At 52.6% G+C, this 25,994-nt stretch overlaps 1 protein-coding gene across 2 annotated transcripts in view; it reads left to right on the top strand.

The window, feature by feature from the left end:
• The first annotated feature begins 84 nt into the window (after window positions 1-84).
• The window catches only part of Sim2 (SIM bHLH transcription factor 2), a 43,687-nt gene continuing 17,777 nt past the window's right edge, over window positions 85-25,994 (top strand). Inside the window, exons 1-6 of one of the 2 annotated variants that reach the window (XM_021229431.2) lie at window positions 85-895; window positions 8,674-8,756; window positions 11,447-11,536; window positions 20,052-20,160; window positions 21,827-21,912; window positions 25,122-25,321. In XM_021229431.2, the coding sequence (XP_021085090.2) occupies window positions 721-895; window positions 8,674-8,756; window positions 11,447-11,536; window positions 20,052-20,160; window positions 21,827-21,912; window positions 25,122-25,321 (743 nt within the window). In that variant the 5' untranslated portion in view covers window positions 85-720. Of the gene's footprint in view, window positions 896-8,673; window positions 8,757-11,446; window positions 11,537-20,051; window positions 20,200-21,826; window positions 21,913-25,121; window positions 25,322-25,994 lie in introns of both variants that reach the window. The other variant, XM_040750433.1, reaches the window with a different exon arrangement.

The following is a 25,994-nucleotide window of genomic DNA, read 5'->3' as shown; positions in this document are numbered from 1 at the left end:
CTGCACCCCTCCCCCGGGCCGCACAGCGCGGCCCAGTGCTCCGCCCGAAGGCGGGTCTGCCATAAACAAACGCAACTCGGTCGCACGTGGACCGCGGAGCAGCTGCGCCCCGGACACAGATCGCGGGCTCTGGACGCCCGGGCTCCAGGCACCCGGAACCGCCGGGGAGGGCAGGAGAGCGCACCGAGCCCAGGATTGATTGTGTCCCCGGTCGCCGCCACCTCGCTCGCTCGCTCGCTCGGCTCCGCTCCCGCCTCATGGCTCCGCTGCTGCGGCCGCCGCCGCCGATGCCGCCCTTGCGTTCCGAGGGCCTTCGCCGCAGCGGGTGCAAGCCTTCCTTTAAGGACTAAATAGGGCCGCCGCCAGCTCACCCGCACACCACATCCCCGGGAAGGTCCAGGCCCGAGAGGCTGGAGGAGAGAAGGAAGAGCGAGCAGAAAGCAGACTCAGGTCCACACGGGACAGTCGGTCCATCCCCCAGCCTCGGGCGGAGAGCGGAGCTGCACAGCTGGTTTGCCGCAGACTCAGGGCTGGCGACTGTGCAGAAGCCCTCGCGCTGGTGCTCCAGGCCGGCCCCTCGCACCTGCGGGAGCCCGACACCCTTGGACTCACCTGACACCTGGGCATCCCCATCCCCACCGCGGCTGCCGCAGCCCGAACCGGACTCCGCGGGCAGGCCTGGAGCGCGGCGAGGTCTAATATGCCCAGAGCCGAGGCGCCATGAAGGAGAAGTCCAAAAATGCGGCCAAAACCAGGAGGGAGAAGGAAAATGGCGAGTTCTATGAGCTGGCCAAGCTGCTCCCGCTGCCATCGGCCATCACCTCGCAGCTGGACAAAGCGTCCATCATCCGACTCACCACCAGCTACCTGAAGATGCGCGCAGTCTTCCCGGAAGGTGAGGCTGCAGGTGGCGGTCGGGGGTGAGGTGTGTGTGTGGGTGTTCTGCAAAAAGGAGGCTGCGGCCCGCGGGAGAAGCCCACGCGGCTTCTGTGACCGTGTCTGGGAGAAGCCGTGCTGCAGCTTCGGGAAAGGGACGTGGCTGAGCGGGGGCCTGGGGATCCAGTCACCTCTTAGCTCCGGGCAGAGTGGGGGAAAAACTAAGCGTTACCCCTGGGCTGGTGTTTGCCAAGCTGGCTCAGGCTCACGCTAGTTCATTCGGGTTGTTCTTTTCCTTCCCAGCCCCATCTCTTCTCGCCTTCTTCCCTTTCTGTTCTTCTGTCCAATGCTCTCTGTCTCTCTCTCTCTCTCTGTCTCTCTCTCTCTCTGTCTCTCTCTGTCTCTCTCTCTCTCATAATTTTATTTCCTTTTCTTCTACCCCCTACTTCTCTCTCGCCTCTGCTTTTTTATTTTGTTTGTTTTTCCATCTCTTCTCCCTTTCTGCTGGCGGTAAGGGATCTCGCCGCTCCCTGTCTTTTACAAGCGGTTGGGTGCAAGGCCCAGGCCAGCGCGGCGGATCGAAGCATTTGTGAGCAGCCGGGGCCTTCATATTCGAGTCTCTTGGATATCGTTTTTTCTTTTCCAACTCGTCTCCCTTCGCTCTCGGAAACGAGGAACTCTTGTCCTGGATGAGTCAGGACACACCCGGAAAGAGAAATAGGGTTGTTTCAAACGTGGCTGGCCGGCCTGGGTGTAACATTTTAGGATTTAAAAACGCAACAGTGAACAGTTGTCACTGGGCCGCGGCTCTCCTGCCTACTCCCGTTTGTAGGAAATAGTGGCCTGCTGGGTGGGCACTCTCCAGCGGGCTTCCAAGGCTGACAGGCTGCTGGGTCAGACACCAAAAAGAATCAGGTCCCTGGTCTGGGGCCAGGCTGAGGGATTCGGAAGAGTACTGGCTCCAAGGCCTGCTGCCTCCAGGACCTCCAGGCGCCCGTGCAGAGCAGGCCTCTTGGAGAGCCAGTGCGACTGGGATAGGAAGGGCTTTGGAGGATCGTTGCCCCGGTGGTGACAGGTGTCCATTGGCCTCCGGACTTCTCCTTTAGTGTTGTTCGCTGCTGGTCGCTGCACCCGACATCGGCAACCCTCTTTGCGGCTGCTTTTCCTTTGTCTGAGCCTAAGCTGAATTTTCCTCCACCGCACTAGTGGAGCTCTGCCGGCCGTCCTGTCCTCCAGTTCTATGCCGCAGAGCCCGGGAGAAGCTCTGGCCGACCTCGGAGCACCGGGGAGCAGAGGCGGCCGGGAGGTGGTTCGACCCTGTACTCCCGCACCGGCTATCCTAAAACCTACCCAACTGGTCCCAAGGAATGTTCCTCGGGATTTCTCCCGTTGTGTGTGAAGCTCTTGGTCACGGGTTGCTAGTCGTGACGCCAACCGTGAGCTCCTAGTTAGAGATGATTCCCTGCTGCCTCAAGTTTCCGTGAAAAGTAAAAAAGAAAAAAATCGAACAGGGTCTTATAACGGCACCTTTTCTTTAGTCCCCATCCCACTCGGGAAGAGCGGTATTAGCAGGTGGTTTGCGATCAGCCTTCAAGTCCGCATGCTACAAAATAGGTATGGAGCTCAGGCCCCCTGCCTTGCCCAGCCATGCTGGGTCTTTAAAAAAATATAGAACGAAATTATCGAAAGAGTAAATGATCTGTTGTCAATGGAGTCGAACAAACCAGAGATTCCCTGGGGTGGGGGACGGCCGTGGGCAAAGGACTAACTGTAAGCCATTCTCGTTTGGGAGCTGGCCAGCAAAGGCTACCAAAACCCAGACAGCGCTGTGTGCACCCTGCCATTTACACAATCTCTGGGGTGCAGAGAAGGCACTTGGCTGGCCTCTGGGTCCCCGCAGGAGTGGGTGGTCTGTGAGTGCTGCCCTGAGCAACTGTTGCTAGTCTGTTAGTTGCTCAGGAGCTGCCCAGTTGAGGGGCCGCCTCTGCCTCACGGAAGGTGACTCTGAAGGTTGGCACTCACTGAAGGGGTCAGCCTGGAGCCATTTGAAACTAGAGATTTTTGGAAATGGCTCTGAGGCGGTGGGACCAAGGTGAGGAAGGGAGAAATGCCCTAACTCCACTCACTACCCCTCTCCTGCGATCCTGTCAGAGGAATGCAGTCAGAGGAGGGGCAGCCCAGGGCCTAAGAAGCTCGCCCATGCACTCACCATTGATGCTAGCAGCAATCTTCAGATCAGGAGTTAGGAAGGTGACCCTCGTCTTCCGAAGTATGTCTGCTTTACAAAATAAAGCACTCCCTTCTCCCGGGACAGTTCCCCCTGTAATAACTGATTTAGCCTGTTTTGGGGGAACCCGGGTCTGCTAAGGACGGCTGCCTGCATCGATGTCAATCAAGACTGTGACTCTCGGGAGGCTTGGTCGGAGCAGTCCGGGGCAGTAGCGGGGTCTTTAGATCCGTTCTCCCACACAAAAGAGTCTGAGCGAGAACCCATCTGTGGGATACAGTTTTGCTGTGAGTGTTGGGTGAAGAAGAATCCAGAAGAGCAACTTGGGAAATGAAGTACAGAGCAATGAATATCCCGGAGGATCCCTTCCTAGCTGGAGAAAGTGCGGCCCAAGAGGTACGGGCTGGCAGTCCAGCTAACGCTGGTGGCTCGGCTGAGCTCCTGCAGTGCCGAGACCCCAAGGAAGATAAACTGGGGGGGGGGATCGGCAGGCAGGGAGCTGGAGAAGGGCTGCAGCTTTTGCCCTTTGCCACTTTGTGTCGGTAAACCAGGCCGGCTGAGAACTTCACACTGGCAACAACACCATAGCGTTGTTGTAGATGCAGGTGAGGGGAAGCACGGGGGAACCGTGCAGCAGAAATGGAAAACCACTTCATGGCTGTGCCCAGAGACACTTGAATGGCAAGGAGGCAGGGCAACACCCCATAGGTAAGGACTCTCCAGTTTCTACCTTTTGGTTCCCATGCTAAGCTGATAGAGGTGAGCGGGGGGGGGGGGGGCAGCTTAGCAGAGCTCGCTTTGGAAGAAGGGCTAGGAATAGGGAAGAGGGGGAGCACCTTAGGGAGTGATTGGGAGCGGCACAGCCCGAACCCCGCTGGGTAATGGGGCCCAGCCTCTGGAGGGAGGCGCTTTGAAATATGGGGCAGACCCTACAGTGGATGGCTGGTTTCTACCAACCAGACGCAGACACCATGGCTGTGGATTCTACCAGTCCACGTCTTCTGAGAGAGGCCAGGTTGGGCTTCCTGTTAGTGGGTAAGGGGCTTCCTCCGGATCCAGCACATTGTTCCTGGCAGGAGAGACCGGCCTCGGGTCAAAATGATTTGATTTTGAGAGCTCAGTGAGGACACTCTTGCCCTATGCCTATATGGAATTATAGACCTTGGAGTCCTTTTGCTGCCTAAATCCAAAAACTTGTTCTGTCTTTTTTTTTAAAGACTAACATTTAAGAGTAATGTAGGTTTTGTTGTTGTAGTAGTTGTTTTTGTTTTGTCTTTATAACCTTCTCCCTATCTCCACGTTGGAGCCTGACAATCAGGGGTTGGTGCTGTCTCTGTCCCTGGTGCAACCCTTGACTTTGGAGAAGGAATCCTGGGGCTGGGGTGCTGCGGACTAAGAAGCTGCTGGTGGGAACGCAGCTTCTCCCATGAGCATAGGCGCCCGACTTTGCCTGGTTGCACCAAGGTGTGGCCAAAGGGACTGTGTCTTACACTTAGTAGGGCTAAGTGTTCTCTCAGCCTTGGATGTTGCTTTCTCGGGGGCCTTCGCCGGGGTGTCAGAGAGTATACACTCTCGTCTGTGGTGGAATGCCCAAAGCTTGAAGAAAACCCTCCCTTGCCCCAGCGACCCCAACGACCGGCAGGTGGTCTACCTTCGGGCATCCCTAACCACTCTCCGCAGCTGCACCCGTTACACAGTCCACCTTGGCCACCTAATTTAAAATGGGGGTGCCAGGAGGGGCCTTTTCAGGGACCCGGGAGAGGGCAGAAGGACTCTAAGGGATGGGCACTGGTGAGCTAGAGACAATTACTGGGAGTTCGTCTACAAAGGGCAGAGGAACTAGCAGTGGGCTCCCCTGGGGAAGCATGGCAACCTTTTCTCTACACCCCTGTCGGCTGAGGCCCTAGCAACTCCCCGGCCGGATGCAGAGCAAGAATCCCCGCTGTGCTCATGTCCATTTGGTAGACACGGTGGGGGTGGCGGGATTAGGAGACGCGTGTGCCCTTGGATGAAGAAGGTGAGGGGCTGCCTCCTCACCCCCACCCGTTTTGACCCGCTTGAAGTTGCCTTCCCCAGAAACACGTCCTCGCCCCTCTCTACAATAGCGCTAACTGGGGGAGGGGAGACGAGGAGACACAGAAGGGAGGGGGAGGGAGCTTGCTCGCAAACGAGAGCGCTTACAATAGCTCTCCCTAACTTAGCCCGAAGACACTGTGGTTTAGAGTTGAGGTTAGAGACCCAGAGGAAGCCCGAAGTTCAGGAGGTAACACCTTAAACAATGGAGGGAGGAAAAAAGGGAGGCTCCCAACTTTGTTTTACACCCTCGGAAGCGGGGGGGGGGGGGCGTTAATGCCATTAAATTTTCACAAGCTCACCGTGAAAGGTGACTGTGTCACCACTTCTAGATACTCAGTGTTGAGGGGTGAGACAGAATAGACGTGGAAACTTCTGCTCCCACCAGAGCCCAGGTCCCATCTTCCTGGCCTGGAGAGTCCTGTTTGATACAAAGGTATCTGAAAACCCAGCATTGCTGGCTGCGCCTGAGTTACAAGCAGGCAGCTAGCCTCCTGGTGAGAGATTAACTTCCCTTGTTGTACTAAATCTCTTGTTCTGCAATACAGTGTTTGTGGTCTGTCATTGGCAACTGGAGGTACCCCCCCAAGAGCTGGCTGAGACCCCCCAAAGTTGTTCATGAGTTGTTTGTTGGCCAACTGACCAAGGGCTTAACTTCTTGATGTCAGTCAGTGGTCCGCTGGCGTGGATACTGAGGACCAGGCAGTGTGGGGTCAAGTGCTGACCCCAGGACAGCGGAGGAAAAGTCACTAGAAAGGGCTCCCTCTCCAGCACTCTCTCTGGAGTCTCACCATACGACCTGGCCTTCTATCTGGGGGCTCCCAGCTGGGCTTAAAGGTTAATAAGTGTTGGGGGCCCGATCTTAAGCCTGGGAAACTGCAGGTGAGGTGGGACTTCAGGCTTTCCAGAGAAGAAGCCGGTTTTAGGGTCCAGTGTCACTGACCATCACTAGCTATGAACTCTGGTGCAGCCCAACCCAGTCTGCAACTCCACCCTCACTCTTCAGATAAATACATAAATCCCTTGGTTGGGTCTAGATAAGGACCGTTTGCCTGGTGCCTCAGTTTTCAGGAGTGTGTGTGTGTGTGTGTGTGTGTGTGTGTGTGTAGCATTTTCCAGTAGCAGGCATCTTCTTCTCACGACAAACCTTACTTTATTCCGCATCTAAGTTCAGCCTAAAGTGTTCTTTTATGGGCTGAGTGAAAAGACCTCTCCAGTAGCGGCTCCTAATGGAACAACTGGCAGGCCCACTGCTCTGGGATGAGGTGGCTGCGTGTGTGTGTGTGTGTGTGTGTGTGTGTGTGTGTGTGTGTGTGTGGTGGGGGAGTGGAGGAATTTGTCCCATGCAGCCCAGATGCCTCTGCCAGATCCCAAAGAGGCGTATTTTCTAGAAGTTACAGGAAAATTATAGTGATGTACAAAAACATCCGGGTAATTAAACTATACCGAAAATAGTCCTGTGCGCAGGAGACAGGACCTTCCACCGGTTTCCGAGGAAGCCCGAGGACCGAGGTGTCTGATTTGGAGGTCATTCCCAAATGGGAAGGGTCTCAGAAGACTCCGGGAAAAGTCAGAAACATTGCGAGGCCATGGGGGGGGCAGCGATTTTGCTCGAGGGTCAAGGGTCAAGGATAGTTCTATGGCTGGAGCACCACCCGAACTCAGGAAGGACCCAGAGGCAGGGGAGGTGACAGTTGCTGGAACACATCTGTCCATGTTCAGAAGTTAGATTTCCAGTCCTTACTAAATTCCTTCTCCTCGCTCGGTGAATCTCCGTGGATTTTACACCTTGGTTCTTTCCAAGGCTGTTCCAGTGGAGGTAAAGGATCCATGCCCCAGCTTTCCTTTCCACAAAACAAGGTGCCTAGCCTGTAGCAAACGGTGCTGGGGGATCGGAGTGTGGGTGCTTGGAGAGAAGCGGATTTGGAACCACCCTTGCTCCTGGGCGGAGGCTCGGGGGCCCTGGGACAATGAGCAGCCCCTGGGGGGCGTGTGTAAGTTACCCACTCTTTCTGTGAAGACCTGGATGGGAGCAGAAATTAGAGGTTGCTCTTTCTTTAGTTTCCTAATGATTCCCAGGGAGCCTTTACTGGACTTCGGGGGACGTTTTCTGTTTCCTAGGTTGGAGGCTCAGAGGCCACGTGCCGGCGGGGACTCTTGCTTAGGGAACCATACCGAGGGGTTTTGCAATCCCTCAGGCTGGCCAGGGTGCCCGCCTGCTCAGAGTGTCGAGCTTTAGCACTAAAAGCACTCGGGCGGGCGGAAGGAGACTGGCCGAGCCTGCAGTTTCCCCCAGAGGACGCATCCGCTAGGCCCACGGCTCCCCCAAGCAGAGAGGTTCCAGGAGGGAGCGCTGCGGGTGACGGGCCGAGGCTCCAGCTCCCGCTGAGACTCTGGTCACCTGTCTTCAGTGTGGGCAGGGGAAAACCTCTGCTGGGTCACACAGCAGCTAGCCGGGGCGGGGAGGGACGCGGGGGTGAGGGAGACTGGGAAGGGCCCGGCTTTTCCCCCGGGTGCACTCTGGGGTGGGAGAGAGATGCTGGGAAGCCTCAGATCTGAAGGGATGCCTGTAGGTGGAGGGGATGAGGGTCCCCTAGTTGTGTGAGAACAGACAAGCGCCCCGAAAAGCCTCCCGACTGTGTCTGGAGCTCTGGGATCGAAGAGGATCGAGTTCCGGAGAGGCTGTGGGCGCCCAGAAGCCAGGCAAGGGTCACACGACCTGACGATCTTTGCGGGCTGCACAGGGTGGGGTGGGAAGGTCCTGGGGGGGATATTTACTGGTCAAATCGATACTCCCACCCCGACCCCACCCCCCTGTTTGGCTCCGAGGATGGCCGATTTCAAAGCAGATTAGATTACTTTGTGGCATTTCAAATAAAACGGCAATTTCAGAGTCGGTGAGCACGTGGGCGAACCTTGGGAGCGGTGGGTCCGGTGGGCTCTGGGAGCAAAGGGGGAAGGGGAGGGACAGGACCCGGGACTGCGCCCCCCGGGGGGGGAGAGTTTGTCCTCCGGCTTTGGGGGTTTTATTTCTGTTTGTATGCTTCCCCACCTCTCCACCCCACCCCCACCCCAACCCCCGTTTGGTGGTTTTGCCTTTTGGTTTTGGTTTTGTTTGTTTTTTAGAGACAAGGTTTCTCTGCGTAGCTCAGGCTATCCCGAACTCACTCTTAGACCAGCCTGGCCTCGAACTCAGGGACCCTGCCTACTGCTAGGATTAAAGGCACGTGTCACCACCGTCCAGACTCGAGGCTTTGGGTTTTTAACCCACCACACACACACAGACACACAGACACACAGACACACAGACACACACACAGACACACACACACACACACACACACACACACACACACACGGCGCCAGCGAGGACTCAGGGGCGGGGTGTTGGACAGAGATAGGAGCTGGGGCTCCTGTGCAGGGGGGGGGCGGGGGTCCACGTGTCTGGCGTCTGTGGGTGCCGCTGTTAAATGGTTTGCTTTATTCCCTTGCCCCAGGTCTAGGAGACGCGTGGGGACAGCCGAGCAGAACAGGACCCCTGGACAGTGTGGCCAAAGAGCTGGGATCCCATTTGCTGCAGGTAGAGCATGGGGACGAGCGTCCTCACCGTCGTGGTCGCGCGCGAGATGGCAGGTGAGGGGAGGGGGACCCGGGAGCGCCTCCAGGCCAGTGGTGCCGGGCAAGGGCACCCGGGGTGCCTCCGTTTGGAGTGCAGAGTCAGGCCCGCGCTACCCACACCCTGCACCCCGCCAGCAACACAGAGTGTCTGCTCATCCAAGCCCCGGAACACGGTGTCCATCCGTCCCCGTCCGGAGTGGGACTGTCCTTGGCACTTGTGCTTCCCTCTGTGACAGACCCGGGCCGGGCACTGGAGACAAAGCTGGTGTGGCCGCAGCTCGCAGACAGAGCGTCCAAGCTCTCCCCCTTCGCAGAAGTTGAGACCGGGGCAGTACGGGAATATTTGACACTCCTTGGCTCCCCAACCCCGGGCCAGATTCTTAAAACAAACGAGCAAACAAACAAACAAACAAAAAACCCCAAACAAATCACTTTTTCACTTGGCTGCTCCCCCTGCCCCCCCCAAACACTTCCCTCCATTTTATTCTGAGCTGCAAGCTGAGGACGTGGGAGTTATAAGTAACATCCACGAGGTCGCCACAAGAACTGGTCCAGTTCTGTGGCCCCATCGATAACCCAGGCAGGGGGCGACCTCTAGGGCCAGCTGTCTCGGAGCTCCTACTTCATTTGGGGTCAGGCACTAGGTTCCCCAGGGCCCAGCATCGGGCTTTACAAAGTTCCCCTGCCTTGCGGTTGGGGCTGGGCACCCCTGGCGCCCGAGGCCGCTTCCGCCTCAGCCGCTGGGGTAGCTGAGGACAGCGCCGCCTCCGCCTCCCTCCCTCGAATCTCCAATGCGGTTCTCAGAGTCCCATCAACGACACGATTCATTCCCCCCACTCCGTCATTTGTCTCTGCCACCGAAAAATGTCCGCCGATGGCTATTTTGCATTTCCCTTTTTCTATTTTGTATTTTCTTTAAACAAAAAAAAAAAAGTTCGCAGAAGGCCCTAGCAGTGGGGGAGTCAGCCCAGCTCCGAACCCTGGGTGTACCTAAAAACTCCGTGCCCCGGGGTAGGAGAAGATGGGGGCAGTATTTGGAGCCTGGAACTTCCACAGCCGTAGCAGCAGACGGAGTGGCGAGAAAGTCGGGTAGCCCGGTGAGCCTGCGCCCTCTTGGTAGCTGGGATCTCACTTGCAGCCAGGAGCGACTGTTTTCGTACTCCAAACCCCTTCGTACTGTGACATTCATGTCAGTGACAACTAAGACCTAGGTACCTAGAAGAAACCCAGTGGGTAAAGTCTTCAAAATCTTCGGTATGGGCAATTCCTATGGGAGTGACGCTCCACACTTCACTTGGAGAACACTTGGCGACTTCCAACTTTTAATCGTTAACTTTTAAAATGTCCACCACCCATTTGGAGTCCAGCACCCAGATCAGAACGTTAGAAACGGATTTTTTGGTTTTCGTATCTGAAATGTCACCGATGCCGCTAGGAAAATACTGCTCAGCTGGGTTAAACTGGAACTGAAGTGTTAGAATGTGATTTTCATCCTCAGTTTAATGAAGGTGAGGATAGGTTGGAATGCAAGGGGTTTTGGTAGCTAACTACTCGATGCAGCAGCATACAAGGGTATCTTCAAGTCTCATTTCTACTCGTTCTCCTTATCATCCCTACCCCTGTGGAGGAGTAAGAAACTCGACAGTAATCTGCTTTCAATTACATGCTGTAAAAATAGAATTTGTAGCCAGAAATTAACCTGGGATATTTTTACGGGTGCCCACTGTGAGATGTATGGAGCTTTTAAACCAACTTTATTGTGTCCCCCGCCCCTTTATTGGCTTCCTGATCTTAAAATATAGATGAGCAAATACGATATAGTTTCTTCTTTTCAAGAAGTATCTAGTCCTTTTGCCCTTGATGGTGCAGTGGTTGCTTTCATTGTTGTCTGAATAACTTTTTTACGATCTCACGTTGTTTCTGGAGGGTTAGCCAATTCAGACAGAAATCAGAATTTCACTGGAGTCGTTTTCATTTTTTTTCTGAAATTGATACTTTTTTTCCTCCCTGACTTTGGCAAAGGTCATTTGATCTCTTTCAAAGTCTAAATGCTTGATTCTGTAGACACAGTCTGGTAGAATAATCGGACGTATTGTTTTATTTTCTGGCGATTGTAGGAATTTATTATTCAAACGGTACTTAGGGGTAACTAGAAAACTGTGGCGAATAAAGCGTTGGTGCTAGCCGTATAAGCGGCTGCCAGTTCCCACATTAAGTAGTCTGTAGAGCGGTAGATGTTCCCCCAAGAACCATAGAACGCTCGCCCAGATTCGTCCTAAGTGCTAAAACAAGCCCAGACAATAAAGCCATGCCGTCCAGCTGAGCGGGTTAGGACTTCTCGAATGTTTTGCATGGTTCTGTAATGTGAATGTAAGGTTGTTTTAAAAGCGCTTTGAGAGCCTTTGGGAGCCTGGCTTGGGAAATAGAGCAGCGTTGAGCAGCTTTACCTGCAGTCCTTATGGCCCCTGGCTTGTAGTTTTTCTCGTAACAAATATGCACGTTTATAGTTTTGCCCCCATGCATGCTAAGCAAACTCCCTCCCCCACAAAGCAACACCCCTCAGCCTTTCCCCTCCAGCCCAGTGTCTTCTGGCTGCTGGAGTCCCTGCTGCGTGTCACCACATTCTCTCATCCGGACACTTTCTCTTTACAGACTCTGGATGGCTTCGTTTTCGTGGTGGCCTCTGACGGCAAAATCATGTATATATCTGAGACCGCTTCTGTCCATTTAGGCTTGTCCCAGGTAGGTGCTGCCTGAGTCTGCTGATCCATTGAAATAGTACACGGTAACATTGTGACAGCCTTTCCCAACCCGAAATGAGCCTGTGTAAGGTCTGCTTTTATGTGTGAGCATAATCCATAGTTATAAACCCCTCCTTGGGCATTACACAGGGGACTCCCCTAATCGTATTTGCATGGCTACTCTCTTTTTTGCCTTGAGGACAGTGTCAGTATATCTCAGCTGTGGTCAGCCCTGTTCTGAGAGTTTGCCAGATTTCCTGACCTGTCACTTAGCATTGTGAGGTGGCAGGGAAAAGAGATTCCCCCAGGGGACCCTTCTGCCCATGCTCACTGTCTGCATGCCTTAGCAGGAAATACTGTGGATCAAAAGGCACACTCCTCTGTATTGTTTTGGAGGCTGTCCTGGAACTCTCTCTGTAGACCAGGCTGGCCTCAAACTCACAGAGATCCACCTGCCTCTGCCTCCCGAGTGCTGGGATTAAAGGTGTGCGTCACCAAAATCTACTAATTTTTATATGCGTTGGTGTTTTGCTATGGGTGTCAGGTACTCAGGAACTGGAATCATAGACAGTTGTGAGCTGCCACGTGGTTGCTGGGAATTGAACCCAGGTCCTCTGAAAGAGCAGTCAGTGCTCTTAACCGCTGAACCATCTCTCCAGCCCCTGGCACACTCACTTTCAACATGGGTTTTGTGTAATGTGCTGGAGAGACTAATAAGGAAGGGGTGGACTCATGGGTTGTTCCTGTGGAACCCAGGGTCATTTTTCCTTAGTTTTTTTTTTTTTTTCCTCAGTTCGGCAGTGGTTTCAGCAAAGCATGTTACAGGCTTGAGATAGAACGTCATAGCTCACAACTACTGTGCAATATCTTGATTCCTTTAGAATACCATCCCCAGAGAAAGGAGGTGGACTCGGCCTGTCTGTCCCCAGGGAGTTGGCTAGAGGGCCAAATGGCATATCACACCAGGGAGAGGCTGAAAGGTCACTCCCATTCACTCCATTCATGACTCATGGTGGCACGTCACATTTTTTTAAATTGTTCTTTGACCAATATTATATGTGGGTTCAATGCCTCCGGCCACTCCACCCCTCCCCTTTTCTCCACCCCATCACAATCAACACCTTCCCTGTGGTCCTGTCTTTTTTACTTTGTTTCCTGGCCCACTGCTGAGCTTACCTGGAACCTAGGTGTGACTGTCAGCCTGAAGTTACTCACTGGAGGATTGTGGGGTCATCAGTGATTAGACAAGGCAATGGCCCCCCTTCCCCCGTGGTTCAACAGCGAGGGGTGGGACCTCTGAGCCCCTCCCCCACCCCTGCTTGTATGCCAGCCTTCAGATTCTCCACTCCCACAGCAGTGGTAGACACCTGTCCTGTTTGGGGTTGAGAGGTCAACGCTGCTACTCATTCTCTTGAGCAGCCGTGAGCCTGTGCAGTGGTCACCTCTCGGTGCAAAGAGAAGCACTGAGAGGTTTTTTATTTATAGAAGTCGGAACTAGATGTTTCTGTTACGTGCCAACCGTCAAAGACACTAGAATTAGTGATAACATGGAGAATGGGCTCTTGGAGACACCTGAATACTCTCTGAATTTGGGGTTTTTTCCTGTAGCTAAGCAGAAATGAAGCTTTCTTCTCGTTGAAAGGGAAATGTAGACAGAGGTTTCTGTCCCTCCTGGTCCCATGGCTGTTCAGTCCCAAATAAACACACAGAGGCTTATATTAATTGTAAACTGTTTGGCTGATGGCTCAGGGTTCTTATTGGCTCGCGCTCTCTTACTTATTAACCCATTTCTGTTCCTCTGTGTATCTCCACGTGCTCCTGGCTCACCAGTGATGCCTGGGTCTCTTGCTTTCTCGGCAGCTACATGGCGTCTCCCTGACTCTGCCTACAACCTTTCCCTGTCCCTGTTTGCATTTTCCGCCTTGCTAAATCCTGCCTGTCCATTGGCCAAAACAGCTTTATTCATCAACCAGTAAGAGAAACATATATCCACAGCATACATACAGAAGGGCGTCCCCCACGAGGAAAAGTCACCAAATTTGGAAACCCACTTGAGCTGTGCTCCCTTTTGCTATTCCTCCAAGCAACACATTTTAAACCGTTCAGTTTTAAACTCCTCTTGTGCAGGCCCTTCTCCTGTCTAAGTGGGTCTGCGCCTCTGTGTTACTTAAGTCAAGTAAGTGAATCTCATGTTACAGTTGGGTGGAGGTTTCTGGTTTTGTTTTTGTTTTGTTTTAAAGCAGGCTGGTCTCAAACTCACAGAGATCCACCTGCCTCTGCCTCCCAAGTGCTGGGATTAAAGGCATGTGCCACCACCGCCCAGGCTGGGTGGAGGTTTCTTTCCAACAAACGTCCCCCTCTCTCCCTCCTTTCCTCCACCTCCTCTCCTGCTTCTTCTCCCCCTCTTCTTCCTCACTCCCTTCTTTAAAAAGTGAGACCAGCTCTTCTGAATACAGTTCACTCAGGCTCCAGTCTTGTACGCTGTGACTCATAGGATTGACACACTTGAAATACTGGAAATGCTGTTGACAACATGGAATCTACTGTCCACAGGGCTAGGAACAGAGCTCAGGGGTTCAATCCCCAACACAGGGAATAAAGAAGGGAGAGAGGGAGGGAGAGAAGGAATAAGGGAGGGGGTAGGGAGGAGGATGTGTCTTGTATTATTTTTCTATGAATTTCTAGATCATTGTAAGCAGAACTAGCCAGGACCCGTTCTTTAGCTGTACCCAGACTGGTTTACTCTCCTGATTTATCTGCGGTCAAACTATCTTGATCAGATTATTTTTCACTTTTGTTTGTAATTTGTAAAATCATTGTTAGTCCTACAACAGTGTCATGAATATGACAAAACATTTCATGCACTTTTAGGCTGACCGCTCTGTAGTCTCTTAAAATAATAAAGTCACTATTATTGAATACTAAACTTAGATATGAGCCTCCTCAAAGTCAAAACAAAAATGGGGTCAGTTATATAGTTTTCATTGTCTGGTTAGACAGGCACTTAATGTCTGGGAACCATTATTTAAATATTAAAACCGTGCCTCAGGCCCTCTCTGAAGGCACAGGTTGAATAAATATCTTGTAATTTATTAGCAACTTCATTTGAACCCAGGTGTAGAGCCTTTTCACGGGGTGCCGTTATTTGGAACACGCTGGCACAGCCTCAGTCCTGGGTGTCCACTTCTTCCAGTAGGTGGCTTGGACCAGCAGCCAGCTTCTACTGGTCGTGTTTTCTCTTTTCAGGCAGTACTAGGATAGATTGACTATGGTTACTCTAATTAAGAATGACCAGAGCCTGGGCTAGGTGACAGACCTGGCCGTCCTGCTCCTGATTAGCTCAGCAGAAGGAAAGCCAGGCGACCACATGAGTTGTGTATCGAGTTTCCTTTTGATCAGGCACAGAAACAAAGCTTGGTAGTGCCACTTTTGAAAGGGGAGAGGGGCCTGGTGCTACTATGTTGCAAGAAGGCTGGAGGGGGGGATTCCTTTTGATTATGCATACCCCGAAGAAAGGACAGCTTAAATAGTGAAGCCAAACCAGTTGTGTAGATTTCTTCCTGATCCCCAAGTAAGGCTGTGAGCCCCAGTCAGCAGCTCCCTAAGCCCTTTGTTGATATCTGGGGCTATCCATGGTGAGTCCCCAACCCACCTCCTACTCATAATCAATGCCACAGAGGGAAAGCTAGGCAGATCTGCAGATTTTTCTGTCTTCTTTACTTGAGCTAGGCAATAAGAAGCCTGAGCTACCGGCCAAGCAGTTTATATTAATGTGTCAGTGTTTTTAATTACTGCTAAACGGCTGAGGGTCCAGGCAGGAAAGAAACTCCAGCTACAGGATACCACGCCAAATACTCTTTAAAAACATGATTTGCATGCTGGGCGGTGGTGGCTCACACCTTTACTGCCAGCACTTGTGAGGCAGAGGCAGGCAGGTCTCTGAGTTTGAGGCCAACCTGTCTACAGAGTGTGTAAACATTCATGTTATGAAATCTATGTAAAGATAGTTCTCAAATAAGATCACTAGAGATAAAAGTGTTGGGGTTGGGTGTAGCTCAGTGGTAGGCATGTGGCTTGAAGCCATGGGTTCCCGGAGACCAAGCTTAGAGGTCCTAAAAATGCTCTCTGATGAGTGACAGCCAGAGGCACTTGCAGCTTCTAGGTGCGTGGTGCCATCCATTCTGTGTTCTCAGAACTTACGGTGACGTCTTCCAAGTAGGTGATGCTCAGCCTTAAAGAGGCCATGGGGAGCCTCTAAGGCTGTGTGAAAGCTCACAGAAGGCAACTGCTCAGTCAGTTGTATTGCACAATGTCTTGCTAAACAATACTCATTTTTTTTTTTTTTTTGGTTTTTCGAGACAGGGTTTCTCTGTGGCTTTGGAGACTGTCCTGGAACTCGCTCTGTAGACCAGGCTGGTCTCGAACTCACAGAGATCCGCCTGCCTCTGCCTCCCGAGTGCTGGGATTAAAGGTGTGCACCACCAAGGCCCGGCTCCAATACTCATTTTCAAAGACGTGTACACACATGTGAAATAGCTGTTTATGGGACACATAAAGAAAAATGCAATATTTGAGAAGGATGCCAGAAACTGGCCAATAAAAATAGCAGCCATGGCGTAGAAGGGAACAAGGCAGAATCCTCTTTACTTCAGGAATGAAGGGCAGTGTCTTATGTTTGCTTACATAGCTTGAACCCTGAAGCTCAAACCATCTTAATTTAAAACACTTCATCCGTTATACTCAGCGAGACGCCCCAGCAGAGCTGTGCGCATTTCCCAGGGGCCCAAAGATTCTGCCTTTCCACACAGAATCTGCCCCTTTAGTGTCTAACTTACCATATCAGCTTTCTGGGCAGCAGGAAAACACTCAGCAAAGCATCAAAAAGCTCTTAGCAGGAACGACATTGCTTTTGTAGTCATCAGGGTTTTATAGATACTAAAACATCACATTGAAGTTCTGTCCTAATAAGACTGAGGTATGAGACCTGGGAGTTTCATGGAGACAAATATATGTCTACATATTTATATATATTGGGGGCCGGGGTGAGAGAGCCACATTTCCTTCAGCATTCAAAAGCATATGTTCATATCTAGATCCGGAAACACCGCGTCAACCACGATTTTGAGTTAAGGTCAGCACTGTTATATATTACTCCGTATTTTTTCCATGAAGACATTTCCGTTACTTGAAGGCTATGAGGTTTCCTGGATAGGCTTAGAGTTATCCCATTCATTTTTTTTTAATTAAATTTTTTTGGTTTTTCAAGACAAGGTTTCTCTGTGCAGCTTTGGAGGCTGTCCTAGAACTCGATCTGTAGACCAGGCTGGCCTTGAACTCACTGAGATCCGCCTGCCTCCCAAGTGCTGGGATTAGAGGTGTGTGCCACCAATGCCTCCCTCCATTCATTTTATAACGGACCCCAGAGTTCAAAAGTCCAAGTCCTCCATCTTGGCTTGCTTTGTGCTCAAGAACGGGAGCTTTGAAAGCAGAGGAGGCGGTTTAATTACAAACGCAGGCCTGTTTCTCAATCCGAGATCGCAGGGGCAGGGATGAGGGTCTCCGAAGATGTCTGCAGAGACATCTCTAGAGTGCGCCTTTTTTCAAACCAAACCAAGATCAAACGCTCACTTCCTTCTAAAACAGTAAGGGAGAAATAATTGGACCGCGTAAAATCCACCCGCCTCTGTTTTATGTTGTTTTTAAAACAAGCCGCTGAGGTGGTGGTGGGGATAGATGGGGAGGCTGGTGGGGGGTAGGAAGGAAAACCAGAAGAAGCCAGCAGTCAGCTGCGGGTTTGGACTCTCCCATTGCCTTGGCCGAGAATCCCCTGACACCTTCAGAGAAAGTGATGCTCCTGTCTCGAACGACTGGCTTCAAGGTGGCTGTCTTAGTCAAACCTTTTAGGGATTAACAAAAAGTTGTGCAAGAAAAAAAATCTTTACTTTTTTTTGTGAAATCTTCTGGCCTGGGAGATGCTCAGTGAGGAGCGTGCTTGCCAATCAAGTTCAGACAAGGTCAGTTTCCAGAACCCACGTGCAAAGGAAAGAACCAAATCCGGAAAGTTGTCCTCGGACCTCGCCATGTGCACGCCTCCCCAAGACACGCAACACACCTCCACATGTGCATGCCTCACCCAACACACACAACACACCTCCACATGTGCACGCCTCCCCAATACACACAATAGACACACACAACACACCCTCACATGTGCACGCCTCCCCAACACACACAATAATAGACACATGAAAATAAACAAGTAATAAACCAATAATCTTATTTAATTTGAAGATGTTTTTAAAGTCAATCACTATATTTTTTATAGTTAAATTTTTCCCATTAAAAAATTTTTTTTACTTCATTTTACATTCCAACCACAGTTCTCCCTCCCACCCCTCCTTCCGTCCCCCCTCGCTTCCCCCCTAGCTCACCCCCAGTCCACTCTTCCTCATGGTTAGGGCTCCCATGAGGAGTCAGCATAGTCTGACACAATAGGTCGGGGCAGGGCCTGGTCCCTCTCCCATGCACTAAGGCAGAGCACGGCATCCCACCACAGGGAATGGGCGCCAGCAAGCTAGCTCATGTCCCTGGGTTGTATCGTGGGCCCACTGCCAGGGACCCTCTGATAGTCCAAGCTTCACAACTGTCTCCCACACACGGAGGGCCTCGCTCAGTCCCTGGAGTCTCCACAGCTGTAGGTCCAGAGGTCATGAGTTTCCACGAGCTTGGTTCAGCTGTCTCTGTAGATTGCTCCATCATGGTCTCCAACTCCCTTGCTAATATGTTCCCTCCTCCCTCTCTTCTCCTGGATTCCCAGAGTTCGGCCTGGTTCTTGGCTGTGGATCCCTGTGTCTGGTTCCATCAGTTACTGGATGGAGGCTCTGTGATGATAGTTGGGGTATTCACCAATCTGATTACAGGGGAAAGCCAGTCCAGGCACCCTCTCCATCATTGCTGCGAGTGTCAGCTGGAGTCCTTGCACGCACTGTCTTCACACAGGCAGATCTTCACTGGGGTTGGCTGCGGAGCCGCGGGTTTGGAGTGTGAAGGTTAAGTGGGTGGCATGGAGAAGCTCCGTCCTTGGGTTCCGAATTGCTGCTTGCGTAATACTCCAAGGAAAGACCCCACAAAGGATGCAGGAAATAGAATGATGGATGCGATTCTCGGGGCAAGACTTAGGAAATGCAGTTTGGGTCAAGAGGCAAAAGTAACTCCCAGGTCTTGCCAAACTGGAAGGATGGGGGAAGCCGTCACCTCTTCAGGCTGGATGCTGTGAGGCTGTGGGTCCCCGGAAAGCATGCCCCTAAGCTGTTTCCTGAGGGGGGCACAGTCAGAGCCACCCCTGGGCAGATGGTCATGTGACCCACAGCAACACTGTCTGATACACCCTCAGTACCACCCGCTTAAAGTGTCCACGGCTGGGGACAGCGGGCAGCACACCCTCTCTCTGTCATCTTGATTTGCCCTCTGCCTGGGCAGGGCTGAGAAATCTTCAGATCCACCCTAGTTTTTGCTTTTTTTTGGTTTTTTTTTTGCCACCCTAGGGCACTGTCCGAGTGTGCCTTGGGTTTCTCCCTACACTGGCTGTTCTTTGAAGTCAAGTGGCTCTGCTGGAATTCACCCCGCCGCTCCTGGTGCTCCTGAGTAATACTGGATACGATGACTCAATGTGCATGTTGGGCCTCTCAGCTCGTTTGATGGTAGCTCTAAATGTAAGACCCATTATCACCGCTCAGGAGGACCAAACAGAAGACCCCTCCCACGGCCCTGTCCCACACGTGTGTTGGGCCTAGAGGCCTGCTGGGGGGTTCCCTGCGGGCGTGTCAGGGAGTTGGTGATGTCCACATGTTGAGCTAGCCACCTCAGGAGGCAACTGCTGCTTCTTGTTGTGTAATCCCCACCCCCTCAGGTCATGCCACATGGCCACACCTCTGCAGACTATAGAATGAGCGGTCAGTTTGGACCAGGAGGGTCAGAGACACGTTCCTGGCAACACCAGGGAGCTCTGGCAGTGCCCGGGGCCATGGTTCAGCGCTGACACAGAAGGGGCCTTTGTCTGAGTGGCACGACAGTCCTCCATGGTCTCCAGCTGGTCAGGTTCTGAGTGGACGCGGCTCTCCAGGGCACGCAGAAGGCACAGGCAGCTGGTCTCCAGCTGGCCATTCCCCTCACACAGCAGGAAAGTGAGGGAGGAGGACGGAGCCCCAGGGTGAGCCTGTTTTGAGATGCTCTCTGTCTGAAGGACGCTGCCCAGGCTCCGGTGTGTCTCTTCTGCCCAGGACTCTCTGGAAGCTCAAGCCTGTGCTCCTGGCCTTTTCCAGGTCGGGGTGGGGACACACAGTTCAGAGCTCTGCAAACAGGAGCATGTTCCCGCCTCTGCTTTTGGCCAAGGTGTGTCCAGGCAGGATGTGAGCAGGTGTGAGCCGCAAGTCCTCTCCCAGGCAGGATGTGAGCCGGTGCCCCCCCCCCCCGGCCCTGGAGAGGCCTGTGACGTGTCCACCTCCCTCCCTCTGCAGGTGGAGCTCACAGGCAACAGTATTTACGAGTACATTCATCCTTCCGACCACGATGAGATGACGGCAGTGCTTACAGCCCACCCACCCCTCCACCACCACCTGCTCCAAGGTTCGTCCTCCACAGCACAGGAGACCAGAGTGAAGCAAGGTCACGCTCCTACGCTAACCTGGGGTTTGCTTCCCAGCGGGCTGGGTTTGCGTCAGGCTCATGGCAGCAGCCACTCAGTGTGTGTAGCCACACTTTCGCTCCGGGATCGAGCCGGTGGCTTTGTGCATGCTGGTTGAACGCTCTGTCACTCTGTGCCCAGCTTGCCTCTCTGTCTTCACTGACAGTTATGGAGCCCCTACGGCGTGCTATAAGCTGTTCTGCATCGGGTCACAGGCTGTTCCCCTCACATGCCCCTGGTTTAAAATCCCAGTGCTGCCTGTTAGGAGTTAGGTCCAGCCGGGTGCTGCTGAGGACAGGGTCAGGGACTGGAGACTGTGAGGTAACAGGGAAATCGTGTCTGTGTAACTTAGGTGCAGTTCAGCATTTCATTTGCCTGTGATCGGAGGCTTTCAGCCACGCTGCGGTCATCAGAACCCTGGCTTTGTTACTACAGACATTGCGGATATGCCAGGACATTTATGCGGTGGATACTTGGAAGCTTACTGAGTGTTGAGGCCCGTGACTGAAACTTAATTTAACACACTAGATAGGCAGAGAGTTATATTCATATTGCCATGTTTAAAATTTTTTTGTAATTCTTCCCTTACGTAGCTGGTTTCTTTTTTTATTTTTTTATTTTATTTTTTGCTGGTTTCTTTTATAATCTATTTTATACATTTGGAAGCATTCTGAGCAGGGATTTCAGACTGTGTGCCATGACACAGACTGGCTCAGAAGCCCTAGGCATCATACACACACACACACACACACACATACACACTCACACACTCACACACTCACACACACAGATACGCACACTCACACACACAGACAGACACAGACACAGACACACACGCACACTCACACACTCATACATACATGCCTCCTTAAATTACAACCGTGATGAGCACTAGGAAGATAACACAGCTTATCCCAGAGGCCCAGGCCTTGCAACTCTCCTGGCAGGCAGCCTCATGAAGCGTGCTGACTGGGTCTACTGTGTACCTGGGGTTACAGTTCCAGGTATCAAAATCCTCCTGTGTAAGGGCCGAGAAAGGAGGGAGGGGACTGATGAGGCTCTAGAACCAGGCGGGCGGGAAGGTTTCTCACAAAGAAAAAGCTTCTCTTAACAGAGGGAGAAGAAAGGAAGGAAGGAAGGGAGGGAGGGAGGAAGAAAGGAAGGAAGGAAAAGGCCAGTTGCTGACTTAGCAGCTAAAGGCTGAGCCATCATGGAGGAGCCCTAGAGAGGTAAAGACTTCGGGAAGGGTGTTCCAAAATGACAACCATCTCACCCAGCTGTGGTGTCTCACGGCCCACCATGTAGCTGGCTCCCTCTGCCTGGGACGAGCGCTAAGTTGTGACTGGCATTCGGTACCTGCTACTTTCAAGGAAGTTAGACCCTCCTGGGCCTTTCCAAGGGCTCAAGCAGTCAGTTCCTCTGTGACCTTCGAGAGGGAAAGTGTCGCTCTGTCAGGAATCTTGGAAACCCGTTGGTTCTCTGGTTGGCAGAGCTTTCTGGGTCAGGGTCTGGTCATGGACGAGGAAGCCCCTGGCTTCCATGTCTGGGGATTGGCTGCTGGGGAAGAGGGCAGGATGGGTGCCTGCCTAACTGTGCCTCTGCTTTCAGAGTACGAGATAGAGAGGTCTTTCTTTCTTCGGATGAAATGCGTCTTGGCAAAAAGAAACGCGGGCCTGACGTGCAGCGGCTACAAGGTACGCTGGGCTCCTGGCAGGGGTGGGAATGGCTGGCGGGGGTCTTCACTATGCATCCCACACTCTACTCCACACTTGAGACAGGAGGGAGGGCGCCATGTCATCTCTGTCAGCACAGGGGATTGAGCGAGGCCTGGGGTGGATTATGAGCCCAGAGACCTGGCCCTTTACTCGGATGCTCCAGGCTGCTTGGGTTTCACCGTGTAAGACCAGGATTGCAGTGGCTTAGCGGAGACATTTGTCCCTGCATCTAACAGTTCCAAGTTGCTTGCCGCGGATCAGCTCTGCTGGACCAGCTGCCCCTTGTGTTAGTTGAGCATCCATTCGCATTCCCGGGGCAGGATCCCAGAGCCGCCGCCGTGAGCGGTTGCTTTACAGAGATGTTGCTCTCACGACTGGCATGTTCAACTAAGCCCGGTACCCGAGATGGGGCTTCACGATAGCCACCGAGGCCTTCCCACGTGCCGACCAGTGCTGTCTCTGCCCACACCACATCCAATTGGTCATCTGGGCCTTCTGAAGGGAGTGGCACCGGCCTTATTTTATCCTCAAGAATGGGAGGCAAATGGAGGAGGGAGAGGGTGCCCGGCCGAGCGGCACAGCTGAGACTTCCTAGCCCAGCCCACGGTTCTCCCTGGCTGAACCGCTCCACCAGATAATGCCACTTGCTGAGGTTTACTCCGGAAACCAGCGCCTGATCCACTACCTGCCTAGCTGTCAATCCCTCAGTGTTAGAGGGATTGACAGCTGGTAGGAGGGTGGGGCCCAGACAGTCCACCAGGGATCCCTGCAGACCCTTCATGGAGTTCCCCAGCCTCCTGCAGGAGTCTCCTGTGCTGTTTTTCCCTACTGGGGGGGGGTAGGGGCTGTGTGCCACCGCCATTCTGTAGCTGGAGGCGTTTGAGCTGGTACCCCGCCCCCTCTCACTTGCTCCTTAGGAAAGGAGGGAGGTGGACTTGGGTGCTGAGAGGCTTTTGTGTGTCTCTTTTTGGAACACCCCCCTCTCAGCCCAGCGTCTTCCCGCCAGCGAACTCCTCCTTTGACCCTGACGTTAACCCCACTTTTCACTTTTATTTTACGTAGTTACTTTTTGCTCGGCTGGGATTAAGCCTCACACACACCAGGCAAGCACCAGCACACCTGCATCTCGTGCTTTTACGGCTTGAGGGATGGACTTTTATCATTTTTCCCAGTTACGAAGCCTCCCTGAGCCAGGTCAGGAAGCCCTTAGCTCTCTACCCGAACCCAACCATGTGATCCTCGGGGGGCCCAGAACTTTACCAGTTCCTGCCGCTTGTCGGCTGTCCAACTGTACATCCACACATCACCTGTCTGTCCTGTCCTCCATTGTCCCATCAGGAAAATGGGAGAATAGGCTAGTATGGGGAGGCTGTAGGATTTCTTCCGGCTCCGTAAATCTGTGAGTCCTGTAAAGAGAATTTTTTGAAAAGAGAATTTGTGTGGGCTCAAGTGCAGTCCAGTTGGTAGACTTTGCCTAGCTCACAGGAAGCCCTGGTTTCCATCCCCATCACTGCTTCAGTTGGGTCTGGTAGTGAACACCTCTTAAGCCCAGCACTTGGGAGGCAGAAGGACGAGTTCAAAGTCATCCTCCATTATGTCGTGAGTTTGAGGTAGCTTAGGCTACATGAGACCCTGCACGGGGTGGGGCACGGAGTGGGGTATGGGGTGGGGCACGGGGGACAGAGACAGAGACTACAGAAACAGGGCTAAGGGCTCAGGTGACCACTGCTTTACCAGTCATTGTCCTGGTTGGGTTTCATATGTTTACAGGGCAAACACACTTACTTAATCGTGGGTGTAAGATGGGTCAGGTGCCCTTGGGTACCTCATTTGCCCTGGACGCCGTATGGCTTCTCCATCATTTGCCCTGGACGCCGTATGGCTTCTCCATCATTTGCCCTGGACGCCGTATGGCTTCTCCATCATTTGCCCTGGACGCCGTATGGCTTCTCCAGTGCGGTCTTTGACTCTCTAGCTATTGAGAGGGCTGCTCTTCAAGAGCGGGCCAGGTACTCTGGATTATTATTTATATTTATTCTTGTTTTTTGAGACAGGGTTTCTCTGTGTAGCCTTAATTGTTCTGGAACTCACTCTGTAGAGTGGCTTTTGTTTGTTAGAATTAGAATTATAAACAAATTAAAAGTTCCAAACATTGGCCTAGGAAGATGATGCTCCCAGGCCGAAGGGGAAGTGGGTCTCTGTTCAAGGTCTGGTGTCCCCACAGCTCAGTTGGTAAAAATCCTTGCCATGCCAGCATGAGGCACTGGCCAAAAGAATTTAAATAAATACAAATTATATTGAGAGACTTTTTAATTTTCTGAATTTAATCCCAATGGAAGCTGGAAAACATTTTAGTTACTGGCAAGCATTCATAGGAGGGCAACTAATTCCTTAGCATGTCTTTGCTGTGTTTGAGTCAAACTCGGCCATGAGTTTACTCGCAAACCCATCACATGTTAGTGAGTGTGGATCCGTGATGTTTCCCCCTGTGGCACAAATAATAACAACCCAGAGACAGACACTGGGGTTAAAGCTGAAGACCAGAGAAGCAAAGTGGCCAGCCGCTAGCGAGTTCTCGCCTCCACCAATGCTCAGACTGAAGGGGCGATCCTGTCTCCACGAATCCTGAGATCTAATCCAACCGCATCTGCCTCCACCACACCTTGGAATCCTACTGCCTAGACCACAATGCACTCCTACCTCCTCCTGCTTTATAGTCCTCTCTCTGCCCAGCCGTGTCACTCCTGTCTCCCCACCTCTAGGGACCAAAGGGGTGAGCTCTATCTGTCTTTTAGATGGACTCCCTCTCATGTAGACCAGGCTGGCCTTGAACTCACAGAGGTCTGCCTGCCTCTGTCTCCTGAGTGCTGGGATTAAAGGCCTGCACCACCACCACCCAGCCTCTATGTCGCTAACTTTGCACTCTGATCTCCAGGAAAGCTTTATTTGTTAGATCATAAGCAAAATCTCACCACAGCCTCCTACACACCTGTCTGGATAGGAAATGCTTGTTTCTTAAGGCAAAGACATAGATTCTCCTGATCAGGCTTCTGTCAGCTTGTTGACGATACAACTCTGCAGAAAATGGGCTGAAGCGTGTTCTAGCATTTAGAAGAGACACAAAACACACACTCAAAGCCTAGGCCACGAGCGGTGGTGCCCACCCAAGCCTCTGCCCTCCTTCCCAGGTCATCCATTGCAGTGGCTACTTGAAGATCAGGCAGTATATGCTGGACATGTCCCTCTGCGACTCCTGCTACCAGATCGTGGGGCTGGTGGCCGTGGGCCAGTCCCTGCCGCCCAGTGCCATCACGGAGATCAAGCTGCACAGTAACATGTTCATGTTCAGGGCCAGCCTCGACCTGAAGCTCATATTCCTGGATTCCAGGTGAGTCTGGCGCTTGATTGGGACCATTGCTGTGACATCCCGGAAGGTCCCCGTGGTGAGAAATAGTCCTTGAGAGCCGAGTGTTGCTGAGGCAAACTATAACAAGGAGTAAGGACTACTAAGGGCTCGGATTAGCCAGGGGTTAGGCATGAAGGGACAAACTCGTGACAGACAGGATGCAGAGACTTGTTTCAATTAACCACCTAACATCTGAGTCATCTTATAAGCTTGTGGTGAGGATACATGCTATGGTGTGAGAGGACCCTCCCTTTCTTCCTTCCTCCCCCATCCTCTCGTTTGCTTTTGAGGAAGGGTCTCGTGTAGCCCAGGCTGGCCCCAAATTCACTATGTGTCCTAGGATGATCTCGAGACTACTCAGTCCCCCTGCCTCCTCCTCTGGAGTGTGAGGACCGCAGGTACCATCCATCACATTTTCTTTCCCTTCCCTTCCTGGGAGCTTTAAGTCCTCCCTCATCACACCGCTAGGACTTTGGGATTAAAGATTTTCCCTTCTGAGCTGTGTGTGAAACTCCTACCTCTGTGACAGCCCACCTTAAGTTAGTGGGGGGGGGGCTGACTACAGTTGTGGGCACCGTGTCACCGTGTCACCGTTTGGCTGGGGAAGGGGGACAGAATGAGGCCGGGCTGGAGCTGCCGCTGAACTTACCTGGAG

The sequence above is a fragment of the Mesocricetus auratus genome, unplaced genomic scaffold, assembly GCF_017639785.1.
Source record: "Mesocricetus auratus isolate SY011 unplaced genomic scaffold, BCM_Maur_2.0 Super-Scaffold_100008, whole genome shotgun sequence".
Classification (NCBI taxonomy): Eukaryota; Metazoa; Chordata; class Mammalia; order Rodentia; family Cricetidae; genus Mesocricetus; species Mesocricetus auratus.
This window is presented reverse-complemented; position numbering and strand designations above follow the sequence as displayed.